Source organism: Ictalurus furcatus, chromosome 16 (assembly GCF_023375685.1).
Source record: "Ictalurus furcatus strain D&B chromosome 16, Billie_1.0, whole genome shotgun sequence".
NCBI lineage: Eukaryota > Metazoa > Chordata > Actinopteri > Siluriformes > Ictaluridae > Ictalurus > Ictalurus furcatus.
In genome coordinates, this window is record NC_071270.1 from 21740700 (window position 1) to 21754931 (window position 14232).

General features: G+C 37.4%; 1 protein-coding gene across 2 annotated transcripts; it reads right to left on the bottom strand.

Moving 5' to 3' along the window:
* Window positions 1–3488: 3488 nt before the first annotated feature.
* On the bottom strand, window positions 3489–14230 carry LOC128620743 (protein mono-ADP-ribosyltransferase PARP9-like). 2 transcript variants are annotated; one of them, XM_053646001.1, is made up of 7 exons: window positions 14094–14230; window positions 11110–11987; window positions 8676–8751; window positions 8102–8527; window positions 6371–6474; window positions 6066–6222; window positions 3489–4772 (listed from the first exon to the last, which is right to left on the bottom strand). In XM_053646001.1, the coding sequence occupies exons 2-7, from the start codon at window positions 11983–11985 to the stop codon at window positions 4489–4491; spliced, it is 1923 nt and encodes a 640-aa protein (XP_053501976.1). In that variant the 5' UTR covers window positions 11986–11987; window positions 14094–14230; the 3' UTR covers window positions 3489–4488. The 2 variants fall into 2 exon arrangements, with proteins under 2 accessions (XP_053501976.1, XP_053501977.1); XM_053646002.1 differs by lacking the exon at window positions 14094–14230 and adding an exon at window positions 12184–14073.
* Window positions 14231–14232: the final 2 nt, after the last annotated feature.

Consider the following 14232-nt stretch of genomic DNA (forward strand, 5'->3'; position numbering starts at 1 on the left):
CTTTTGAACAGGATCATCAGTGTAAACCATCATTGATCATCCAGGTATTAAACACACAGTATTAAGAATCAAATGTGTGTAAACTTTTGAACTGGTTCATTTGTGTAAATTCAGTTATTATTGGGTCTTGTGGACAGTATGTAAATGTAATCCGTTGTTATGTGAAATAGCGTATTCAGGGCAGGACTAAATAAAAAAAAAATTAAAAAATGCAATTTTTATGATCCTTCTTATTTTTAAAAAAAAAATCTATTAACATTTTACAGAGTCTGCAAAGCGTACGTAAACTTATGACCTCAACTGTATATATTTAAATCTCACATTTTTAAAAATATGTATTCGTCCAGCACAGCGGAGCATTTAGTGTTTACCGTGAGTAGCTCAAAATATCTGATTGTGTTAATTATATATGATTGTAAAACATATGGAGTCTATTAAGTAATGAGTACTTACTTTTTACCAAACTGGTTCTCAAACTAATCCACAAATATTAAAATGCCAGACCCCCCAATTCTCTTTCTATCTCTCTCTGTCTTTGTTGTAAATCTCATACCACAGCACTGTTGAATTGCTGAATCCGGAGGCATAAAGTTGGTTTGACGTTGGACTTTCGGTATTCACAGATATGTGGAAATTAAGGGACCGTCTCTAAAGTTACATACGACATTGTTAAACACGATTCTAACTTCAATAGCATTTGAAGGGAATGACTTACAGTCATATAACCTATATGTAAATTAGATATGAATTTCACTACAGAATGGGGTCATACACATAATAGCCATAATTTAAAGCTCAAGCACGCCCCCTTCAGTGAGACAGAGGTACTGGCTGCCTCCTCTCCTGCTTTTTCACAGTGGCGTTATGTCAGATCAGCAAAACAAATAAGTTATACACATACGTGAAATACATTTCCTAGACTATGGAATGTGAGGACTTATAATAAAAGTGTGTACAAACATTACATTGGTGACATATAGAGAGATCAATTGCATGTGCTCAAGTTGAGCAAAAAAAATTTTTTAAAAATGAGCAGATCAATCCAGTTTGTGAGGGATTGCGCAATCCGAGGGGAGGGATTTCACCCACACAGCACATAACACCAGTTAACTCCTTCTAGCTTTATTTCCCAAACTAGACCCCATGTGGAGTAACTCAATGTACATATGTGCCATGAGAGAAACTCACAATCTCCTTGTTAATTTTTTTTCAATTAATTTATTTTACAAATAAAAATTATGAATATTGCTCGAACTATGAACAATTTGTATGCTACTAACCCTAACCCTATTTTGAAACATTACTCTGAGTCACATTCAAACACACATTTAATTAATTAACCAATGAAGTTGTATGGTGATGGCGTTTGATAAACTTGGTAGACTTGTTATTTGGAATGAATTAGAAAATAATTTGACTGAACTGCCCAAACATGAATAGTTTACGATAATAACGTCGATCACTCCCTGCCTGCTTTTACAGTGGATTTTGCTCTGCGTGACCCGAGAGAGAATGAAGAACAGAAGGTGAACAGTCTTCCGCCTCACAGAGAAGAGTGAGTCAAATTGAATTTTAATATTCACATACTGTATATGTGTTTAACATGCTAAACCACATTAGAAGCAAATCAAAACAAAACAATGAGGTTAAAGTGAAGAATGCCAGCTTTACACTGATGATACTGTACATCTATTTACATCAGTACTGGGTGGACCATGTAAGAAATAATCAGGTCCGTTGTTTGGGTGGTGCAACTGGTGTGACCGCACCAGGCCCCAGTCTCTAGGGGGCCCCGCGGCCAGGGGAAATATTTAAAATGATAAAAAATTAAATAAAAAGTTAAACATCCTGATTGATTTCAAAGTTTTAGTTGATTTTATGAAGTAAGACTTAATTCTAAAGCATAATCTGAGCTATATAAGGCATACTGTGTTTTGTTTTGTTTTTGAAGTGTGTGATGCTATTTTGCTTCCTAACCATCACCTGACTAATTGTTTAAAAATGACGACAAGCAGAGAACGGACAGGTTTAGAATGTACATGTCCAAGACATGCCCGTACACAGTAATGTTGCCTACATGGTCAGAATTTGGTTTTGCTCATTGAAATTTTATTTATGTGTATTTGATCAATGATTTACAGTAGTAGTACTAAATATCATATAGAAGATTGGATATTAAGATGACAGAAATGAGTGCCAAGTAGGGCGCCACGTCCTCTAACTCACACTGGACCCTGCCCCATGCTTGGGACAGCCCTTGGAATAAAACAGGTTGAGGCAAGCTATTATACAACCCCAATTCTGAAAAAGTTGGGACAGTATGGAAAACGCTAATAAAAACATAAGAGTGATTTGTAAATGTACTTTGACTTGTATTTAAACAAACAAACAAACAAAAAAAACGTATAAAGACAAGGTATTTGATGTTTTACCTAATCGTCTGCGTAGTTTTCTGAAGATAAACGTTTATTTTGAAATTCATGCATGTAACACGTTCCTAAAAAGTTGGGACAGGGGAAATTTAGGACTAATAGCGATGTGTTGAATTTTGTTATATTTTGTCTGACAAATTAATGGCACTTGCTAAATGCAAGCAGGTCTGCCAAAAGGTCAAAAGGTCATCTTATTACAGTGAAAAACATCAGTGTTTGTTGTGTTATTCATATATAATAACAGATCTACTATTGTATGCACCACTATCTGTGATCGCATTTAACTAACAAAGCATTTTGGCTTGCCCCGTGTACCCTACATGATTCTCCCATTTGGCCCACTTGGCATACTTTTTATACTAGGTGTTCTTGAATGTTCCTTCTGGGTAACACTTCTGTTGTTACACTCTGTTTTTGGTCCAGTGTATTTGTGCATTTTTGATTTTAGAGCATGTCACATTTAATAGCCTTTACATGTCTTTACTTTAACTGCCAGCATTAACTAATTCCCTTCGTCTTCTCCCTGAAGCGTTCAGTAAGCGCGTATGAGCATCCAGGCTTTGTTCTACAGCTGATCCTGAAGCAAAACAAGATCATATGCGAGCCAAATTTCAAGGAGTTTGAGGTCATTTTATTGAATGTCTATGAGGAAATGTTGAAATGCATCAGCTTGGTGCCTCGAGTCGAGACAAAACTATATTCAGAATGGGTAAGAGTCTGTATATCTTTTTTCTTATCCTTAATAAATCTAGAATGTTTTCTATCAAGGACATGAGCCCTTTCCCTTACATTCTGCACAACACCATCTTGTATGGTATAATAACCACCATATTTTGAATGTTTTACTGTATTGATATGAATTGGAATATTACTTGACTTCAAAACAATTCCACTTATCCGTGCACTAGTGAAGCGTGCGGAGGGACTCAGGGAGAAACTGGTCACCCGTCTGCTGGAGGACCACCAAAACTGCAATAAAAAGTGAGTGCTAACATTTCTCTCACTACTGGATACCAATGTACAATTCAAAGCAAATAAATTCTAATAATTCACAGATAGTGAATATGAAATCTGTTCGATTTTATTGCTGCAATCAAAGACAGACCAGAAAACACCACCCACTTTCAAACCTCAGTACTGAAAATGAAAATAAAATGTGCCATAGCTTCACAAAAGAGTGCAATCAAAAATAATATATATGTAAATCTGCAGAGGTTATTGTATAAATTAATGAATGTAGTGCCTACATTTATACAGCCCCTGTCCCATTTTCTATCATTCTTAAATGTGCCATTCAACCATGTGGTGCTGAGACTCAGGGGGAAAGTCCATAAAAGAAGAAAAATAAATTAAATAAATAAATAAATAAATAAATAAATAAAAATCATGACTAAGAAAGCACACAGTAGAAAATCCACAGCATTAAAAATGCCACAGAGTAACCTGCTGCATCTTCATTTTTAACTTCAAACATAACAAATATAATTAGATAATGTGTTTAAACTACTCATATTACTGTAATATCTGAATTTATAAGTCAGCCCTTAACAAATATTCCCTGAATCAGAAGAACCTAAAGTAAAACAATTAAAGGAACAGGCCCAGAACAAACCAAAAGAGAAGAGAAGCTGACAGCTCAGACTTTTGCAAAGAGGATTTGACATCAGCAAGGTCCTGCCTGACATTATATATCAAAATGTACACCAGGATGTCTTTCTATTTTCTGTTTTTGACGAATTAAACTTTTTTGTAGGTCATGTGTGTCATTTAGCTACAGAAAACAACTTACATTTGTGGTTCCACAATAAGCAAGTATAATCCAAATCATTTTCAGTACAACAATAAAACTAATTTAAGTTCACTGAATGAAATACTGGGTTTATCCATTTACTGCCCGTATGCTAACAGTTTTGTTGGTTAGGTTTAGCGAGCTTTAAGTTTCATTTTTGACATCTTTAATTAACTCTTGAATGAGGCATTGGTGCTCGGTGAATGTAATGTAAAACCTTATTTTAATTTAAAGACAGAATGCTTTAGTGGAAAATGGAGAGTTTAGCTAAAACAAAGCTTGTTTGCTGCACGTAATAAGGTACGTAGGGTAGGCCTGTTGGCCATTGAAGATGATGTGGATGCCGCTCCCACTGGTCACACTGTCATAACGAACCAGAGGATCTTTTCCAATTGGAGGAGGCACAATCAGTTCTGCTGAACCACGTTTGTCTTTCCCAGTGAGTACTTGAGCTTCAATGAAGTAGATATATTCTTCTTCATCGTCTGCCCACAGAGATCTTGCTTTGTCCACTTCAGACGTGAAGTATATTCCAGCTCCATACTTTTGTTCTGGAGGTAGAGATTATTACTAGTGATGGGTGACTATTAATGGTCCATTTCAAGTCAATTCAATACAGCTTTTTATATATATATATATGCACTGCCAGTCCAAGGTTTTTAGATTTTATTACAATTAAATAAGTAAAAAAAAAAATCTAAAAAGTGTTTCATCAATTACCTCAAGCCTTGTATTTAAGGAATTACAGTCCCCTCTGAAAGTATAGGAACGGCGAGGCCAGTTCTTTTGTTTTTGCTATAGAGTACAGTACACTGAAGTCATTTGGGTTTGAGATCAAAAGATGAATACAAGATGATGGGCCAGAATTTCAGCTTTCATTTCCTGATGTTTAACACATCTAGGTGTAAATAACTTAGAATGTCTTCAGTGCATACTTGTGTTTACAGTGTACTTGGAGTGTCTTCAGAAATATCTTATGTATAGGAAAAACAAAATAATTGGCATTGCTGTTCCAATACTTTTGAAGGGGACTGTATGTCCACTCTTAGATTCTAATGGGACTTTTGATTAAAGTCTTTATTTATTGCACTTGTTTGACGAAGTGGTTTCTGTAAACCTAGCTTTCTTTCATTTTTACACATCTTACAACAGATTTACATGTTGCGTGCTACATGTGCCTAATTAGAGCGATCCAGATCATCCTTTCCCAAATTGTTTACTGTTCAGAAAAAAATCATGGACCCTCTCTGGAAAGATTAAAAAAAAATAAATTTTCAAACTATTTATAACATCATCATAAATAAAATAAAAATATATTAATTATATATTATATAATATATAATTTAATAACATAACAGTCATTATTTAATATGATACTGTATATAGGCAAAGTAACTTTTATAATGGTTGTGTTTTCCACCAATGTAATGAAATTAGAAATTTGGTTCTAAAGTGTACACAGAGACCAGGAACAGAGAACATGCAGAAGCTCTGTATACAAAATTAGATAATATAAAAGTATTTTAAATGTGAGTTACAAAATTATTTTAAGTTCGAAGACCCTGGAGCATGACTCATATTAGTCATCAAAGCTAAAAAAAAAAAAAAAACCCCATATAATAAACAGCATATAAGAGTAAATATGTCTATTGTTGTTATGATGCTGGTAAGAAAAGAAATAGCATTAAATATTCTCATGTTCAACCATCTGATCCTTTGGGAACTTTTATATTCTTAACTTTAAGGGCCATTGGAAAATCAGTTTACGGCGCTCTAAAGAGCCAAGAAATTCAGAAATATCTCATTCAATACATTTAATACATTCTCATTAAGTGGTTTTGTACCTTTAGGTGGTGCGTATTCCCTCTGGAAGCCCACTCTGCAGATCAGATTACAGAACTGTGCTTTCACACACTGGTACAGACGCGGAGGTTGAGCTTGTATACGTTTTCTGTTGAAGCTGAAGAGCTGCTTCAGAGCATAGTTTTCGATTTTTTCCACCTATAGCGACAAAGCCAAGAAAACCGGCTGAATTCCAATCACTTTAAAAGCAGTTTATAATTGAAATACTGATATGAATGGTTGTCATGCAAGGATTTATTGGACTTTTAATACACCCACGATGGGACTGAAAAATCTTGTAGCTTACCTTCACAATTCTCAGGTTGCATTTTTCAAATTTTCTCAGCACTTCTTTAACTGCCCGGTCATTGAGATCGAGGTCGATTTGTATCTTCTCATATGATCTGTTTGCTTATATAGGTAATGGAGACCGAAATTACCTAACATATTAAACAAATCGCATCATTTATGCATACAGTCCTCTCTGGAAGTATTGGAACAGCAAGGCCAATTCTTTTGTTTTTGCTATACACTGAAGACATTTGAGTTTCTTTTGAGATCAAAAGAATAAAACAAAAAATTCTGGATCAGAATTTCCTGATATTTACATCTAGAATTGAAGTAAGTTGAAGTAATTAGCACTTAATATTTCACTGCAATAACTTTGCTTGCAATAACTGCATCAAGTCAGTGACCCACTGACATCACCAAACTGTTGCAGTCCTCTTTTGTGATGCTTTTCCAGGCCTTTACTGCAACTTCTTTCAGTTGTTGTTTCTTTTGGGTTGTTTTCTCCTTTCAGTCTCCTCTTCAGGTGAAATGCTGCTCAACGTAAGTTCTGGTGATTGACTTGCCCACTCTAAAACCTTCCACTTTTTTCTCCTGATGAAGTACTTTCTCATGTTGGCAGTGTGTTTTGGGTCAATAACTTGCTGCATGCTGAAGTTCCTCACAATTAGATTGGATGCATGTCTCTGTAAATTGACTTCTGAATTCATTCTGCTGCTACGATCATGAGTTACATCAAGAAAGATTAGTGAGCCTGTTCCAGAAGCAGCCATGCAAGCCCAAGCCATGACACTACCTCCACCATGCTTGATCAATGAGCTATTGTGTTTTCGATCATGAGCAGATCTTTTCTTTCTCCACACTTTGGCCTTTCCATCACTTTGGTAGAGGTTAATCCTGGTTCCAGAACTTTTGTGGCTCATTTCTGTATTTCTCTGTGAATTCCAATCTGGCCTTCTGATTCTTATTGCTGATTAGTGGTTTGCATCTTGGCCTCTATATTTCTGCTCTTGAAGTCTTCTTTGAATGGTGGATTGTGATACCTTCACCCCTGCCCTGTGGAGGTTGTTGGTGATGTTACTGACTTGTTTTAGGGGTTTTCTTCACAGCTCTCACAATGTTCCTGTCATCAGCTGTTGCTGTTTTCCTTGGCCAACCTGTTCCATGTCTGCTTGTTAATACACCAGTGGTTTATTTCTTGTTCAGGACATTCCAAATTGCTTGTGCAATGGCTTGATTTTCCCTCTTTTCTTAGCTTCTAAATAGCCTGATTTTCTCCCATAGACAACTCTCTGGTCTTCATGTTGTTGTTTTTTTAAAATCCTTTTTAACAACAAATGCAGTCTTCATAGGCAAAACCCAGAGCTCAACCCAAGAATAGACATTCAGAGCTGTTAATTGTTTAAACAGTCAACCTAACAAAGCACACTAGGGCAAAACAAACAAACAAACAAACAAACAAAAAAAAACACCTGACACATGTTCCAGTATTTTTGATCATGAAAAATGGGTGGGTTCAAACAAAAGATGCATGTTCTAAGTTGTTTAATACATCTAGATGTAAAGATCAGGAAACAAAAGCTGAAATTCTGATCCATCATCTCATATTCATCTTTTGATCTCAAACCCAAATGTCTTCAATGTATGGCGAAAACAACAGAATTGGCATTCCAATACTTTTGGAGGGGATTGTATATTTAGTGTTTTTCTGTGTATTATTGTGTAATGCAATGCAGTACAGAGAACATACACATCTTCTCAATCTGTTGTCGTCGCCCAGAATCGTCTGCCACATACATATGCTCCAAATCACCCTGCATGTCTTCCTCTTCACTCCGAGCAAAGTCCTCTTGGGCCTGACACAACATGGCTTCCACTTCCAATGCTGCACAACCGACCTGTACAGGCTCACCATTGATGCGAATGCCTCCTTTGCCTTCCCTAAAGAATTCTGTGATGAGAACATTAAATCTGTCCTGAAGCTTCATCAGGCTTGCATGATCCTCCTGGGTAAAGTACACAACATGATTATTATTTATCGTCACTTCACCAGAGTGCTTTTGCAGCACTTGGACACACCACAACTGGGCCTCTCTTAGTGCCTCTGGAGAGGGGGCAAAGAGCACAAAATGAGGTGTTCCAGTGTCAGCCCCATGACTGCCATGAAAACCTGAACCTGTCAGAAAATAATAAAGAATGCAGCAAAAAACTTCAAATTAATAATGATTGATGCTTGTGTATACTCACAATGTTTTTGAACTTTTTGAAGGTATGGAACATCTCACAAATGTTAAGCTTATAAGGAAATATTTTTGGGCACTTACTTTTTCCCCTGGTGCTACTTAAGATAGTGGAGGTATGCAGTTTTTTTTGCATAGAAGCCATTTCTTTTTCAAAAGCCTAAAATATGTAACAGCATTCAGCAACACTGACATCTGCCTATGAACATATTATTAATACTCATTCACAAACAAGAGCTTAACATACACTATACAGCCAGAAGTTTGGGGACACCTGACCATCATACCCACATGTGCTTATTGAACATCCCATTTCAGATTTTTTCCCCCCTTGCTGTTATACTAACCCCTACTTTCTCCACTAGATTTTGGAGCGTGGCTATGGGGATTTGTGTTCGGCTACAAGAGCATTAGCGAGGTCAGGCACTGATGTTGGGTGAGGAGGTCTGGGGTGCAGTCCGTGTTCCAGTTCATCCCAGAGGTGTTCAGTGGGGTTGAGGTCAGAGCTTTGTAGAAACACTTGAGTGTTTCTTCATAGAGCTCCATTTGTGCACAGGGGAATTGTCATGAAGGAACATGTTTAAGAGAAATTGTAATGCTACAGCAAACAAATACATCATAAACAATTATGTGCTTCCAAATTTGTGGCAACAGTTTGGGGAAGAACCACATAGGAGTGTAATGGTCAGCTGTCTACGTACTTTTGTCCATATAGTGTAAACAGTGGGGAAAATAAGTATTGAACGCGTCAATTTTTTTTCAGTAAATATATTTCCAATGAGGCCATTCAAATGAAATTTTCACCAGACATCAGTATTAATTCAAGAAATCTGGAAATATAACAAATTCACAACATTAAACTCCATAAATAAAGCGGAATGACACAGGAAAAAAGTACTTAACACACCAACTGAAATGTATTTAATACTTAGTGGAGAAGGCTTTGTTTATAATGACAGCTTCAAGACGCTTCCTGTATGAAGAAATGAATGGGCCGCAGTATTCGGGTGTGATTTTGGCCCGTTCTTCTAAACATATTGTCTTTAAATCTTGTTCAATTGGATTCGAGTCAGGTGATTGACTGGGCCATTCTAACACCTTGATTTTTTTTTTCTCTGAAACTAATTGAGCATTTTCTTTGCTGTAGGCTTTGGATCGTTGTCCTACTGGAAGGTACACCTACGTCTCATCTTCTTCATCCTGATGGATGGCAGCAGATTCTTCTCAAGAATCTCCCGGTAAAGGGCTCCATTCATCGTTCCTTCAATTATATGAAGTCTGCCAGTACCATGCGATGAAAAACAGCCCCACACCATGATGCTTCTACCTCCAAATTTCACTGTTGGTATAGTGTTTTTAGGGTGATGTGCAGTGCCATTTCTTCTCCAAACATGGTATGACAGCCAAAAAGTTTTTTTAGAGAGCATTTTTGCTCTCGTCTGACCAGAATACACTCTTCCAGTATTTCATAGACTTGTCCAAATGAGTTGTAGCAAACTTTAAATGAGCTTCGACATGCCTTTTCTTTATTAATGGAGTCTTGCGGGGTGAGCGTGAGCAGTGGAGTGCTGAGCAGTGGAGTGCATAGCAGTGGAGAGCAGCTGCTGCCTCCAAGTGTTTCTGGAGCTCTTTCCAAGTGGTCTTGGATCTTGGGCTACCCTTCTGACTCCCTGGTCAAAAATCTTCAGAGGAGCTTCTGTGCATGGCCAGTTGATGACTGAGTGACGTTGCTTCCACTTGCAGATAATGAACCCAATGGTGCTTACTGGAGGATTCAGAAGTTTTGAAATACGTCTGTATCTGATTCCATCAATGTTTTGCAACAACAAGGTTGCTAATGTCTTGGGAGAGCTCTTTGCTTTTACCCATCATGAGATGTTTCTTGTGTGACACCTTGGTAATGAAAAGCCTTTTTATAGACCATCAATTTACTAACCCAGCTAATATTAATTTGCACAGATAGGAGGTATAATTACTTACGGATTTCAGCTGGTTCCTTGCCTTGGAGAACTGCCTTTTTTTTAGCGTGTTCAATACTTTTTCCCCCGTGTCATTCCTCTTTATTACACATAACTTTATTTATGGACTTTAATGTTGTGAATTCTTTATATTTGCGGATTTCTTGAGTTAATACTGATGTATAGTGAAAATTTCATGTGAATAGCCTCATTGGAAATATATTTACTGACAAAAAGTTGACACGTTCAATAGTTATTTCCCCCACTGTATATTCCTGGTAGCTAAACATCAAAATGATGACACTTTAAGGAGTACCATATGGCTCCTTACTTGTTGTGAAATGACAAATTGGTATCTGATTTATATTTGTTTGTAGCACTAAAAATGGTAAGACATTTATGGACCACTAACATAGATGAAAATTGGTATATCATATCATATATATATATATATTTTTTTATCATTCTCACTACTGAGATAGTGTAAGATCATGTAGGGATGATTACATAACAAAAGCCAAACAGAGGCTAACACTAATTATTGCTGTCCTTTGACTTACTGTCTCTTGCTCAATGGCACCCTGTTTGAGGTGGACAGCCACGTTCCCCAGATCCAGACTGGAGAGTACAGACTGGCTTGGTGGATTGCTTAAGTTTTGTGTTGGCATTAGGTCAGGCGGGCCCAGAAGTTCCGTGCAAGCTCTCTGCATCTCTTTAACTGAGGGATCGTCATTATTCACTAGACGGACCTCGAGGCTCCTGGCATTCGGATTGCGTTGATCGTTAAATAACATCACGGTGCTCACAATGATGTTTGCACAGCGATCCCGTGGAAAATTGTAAAGGCCTGAGCTTATGGCAGGGATAGCAACAGACTGCAGGTTAGTACAGTTGGTTTTTACCAAGATGTTCCAAATAGCTTTCTTTAACAATAGTGATGCCTTGTTTATTTCCCTTTCTGATGCATTTGGTGATACACTGGGTCCCACAGCATGTATGATGATTTCACAGGGGAGATTTCCAGCTGGTGTTACAACAACATGACCTGTCTGTAGTCTACCATTAGATTTTATGATTTTATCACTACATTGTTGGATTTTAGGACCTCCAGCTCGACTCAGAGCTAGAGCAAGTCCTCCTCCATGATGTAAATACTTATTTGCTGCATTTACCACGGCATCTGCCTTATGCGTTGTAAGATCATCTTTCCACACTGACAACTTCAGGCTATTAGACAGCTGTTTGCTGTACTTAATCTCAGGCACAATGGTTGCTTTGCTGTGGGAAAACGATGAAGTTGTATGATTCGTCACATTGTGGATCTCAGCGGTACAACCAAATTTTTCTCCTAGCACAAGACAAAATGCAGAGCGACTGTGTTTCAGAATCTCAGTTCCCTCGGGTTGCAAAGCAACACATGCTTGTTTATCTTCCATGGCTAAAAGGATAAAAAAACAAAACAAAAAAACAAAAACAAAAAAAAAAGTAAGTAGCAGGATAATAGTTCATTGGGATTTCCAGTTGAAAGTTTAATTGGCTAACTGGCTGGAGATTAACACAAATAAAAAATAAACATCAACATCAGTCTCTAAAATGATATGAACACTACACAAGTAAAAATCTCTGCTTAATACTTTTTATACTGTCTCTCTCTCTCTTGCTGCATCTCTGCCTGTCTCCTTGGTGCCATTGTATTTTGCAATATACACTCACTGAGCACTTTATTATTAACACTATACTAATCCTGGGTAGGACCTCCTTTTGCTCACAAAACAGCCTCAATTCTGTATGGCATGTATTCTGGCCCGACTGTCTGTGTGCCTCAGCAGAAATCTAGATTCATCAGACCAGGCTACATTTTTCCAGTCTTCAACTGTCCAGTTTCGGTGGGCCTTCACCCATTGCAGCCTCAGCTTTCTGTTCTTGGCTGACAGAAGTGGAACCCAAAGTGGTCTTCTGCTGTTGAAGCCCACCCGCCTTAGGTTTTGATGTGTTGTGCATTCTGAGATGCTTTTCTGCTTACCACAACTGTACAAAGAGGTTATCTGAGTTACTGTAGCATTTCTGTCAGCTCGAACCAGTCTGGCTATTCTCCATTGACCTCTCGTATCAAAAAGGCGTTTCCGTCCGCAGAACTGCCGCTCACTGGATATTTTTTCTTTATTGCACCAATCTGAGTAAACTCTAGAGACTTGTGTGTGAAAACCCCAGGAGATCAACAGTTTTAAAACAGTTTTCGCATCAACAATCATGCCACAGTCAAGATCACTGAGATCACATTTTCCCCCCATTCTGCTGTTTGATGTTTCATTACCAACGATTTTCTGCAGAGTTGGGCCAACATGTGTCATGTGACATCATCACAATGCACATTCAACCAAAGCCAATCAACAAAAGGATTATGAGAAGGTACGAGTAGATTAATTAATGTTGTTGTGGTTTACTTCATTGGAGAACACTGTAAAGACTGTCCCAATTAAACTGAAGCATGCTGTCCCAAATTGGCAAAAAAAAAAAAAAATTTGATGATTTGGGACATCTTGAAAATGATCAAATATTAAACCTACGTACATGATTTGAACTTTTTACATTTATTTTGTTACAGTAGTACATAGTCAAGCTATATGATGTCACAAGAATTAAGGCATGTTGCGTCCAATCTTGCCAACTCAGTGACATTTTTGCTAGATTTGTTAATGTAATTTATTGACGTTATTTAAATCTCGTGACTTTTTGAGCAGACGTTCGCGAATGTCCTACACTCGAAATTGCTCTACAACTCACACCACTGCTGCTGGTTATAAAGTTGAGAGAGCGGGCACAGTCAACTAACCACCAGTGTGTGACAATGACAGTGGATGTTGTCATAAAGCTTTACAGAAATCCAGATATGGATTGAGATTTGGGTTGCTTTGAGATACTCTGTGCCCAAGTACGCAAATTGGGACACGCCTTTAGTTAGTTAGTCATTCAAGATACTTGAAGTGCACGTCTTCTTGTTGGAATTTTCAGTGTGATGACACTATTCACACTATTTATATTACAAAATGGCATAGAATAGTGCATAAGTATGCGATTTGGGGAAATCTTCAGAACAAAACGTTCTTCAAGTGTTCTTCATATAAAACGTTTCGCTATTCAAATGATCATAACAATGACGTGATTATGCAAATGAGTCTGTGACGGTATCTGGTGACTTCTATCGAGTATGCATACTTCCCCCTGAAAATATCACAACATAGCTGATGCTAAGCACGTCCTTTCTCTTTGTTTTGACTCTTAAAAAAACAAACAAACAAACAAACAAACAAACATATCATGTCTCTTTTACATCTCATTCTACTTCTCCTGAGGAATTTGAGGAGAATATTCGTGACAAATGTATTGAGCCAATGGTAAACAATGAAGCAAAGAATTTTACCTCAGGGTGACAACAGAAAACTTTATCTTCCCACAAACTGTTTTCCTAAACACTCCGTACTTGTACTGTTTTTGTGCTACAAACAGAAAGCGTTAAGCATACTTTAAAGTTGTTATTTCTTACCTGGTTTTGTGTCAACAGCAAGATACTCGTGCTAAACGGCTAACGACAGAGGAATACTGGAATAAAGTTGGTTTGACGTTCGATATTCGCGGATATGTGGAAATTAAGGGACCGTCTCTAAAGTTACATACGACATTGT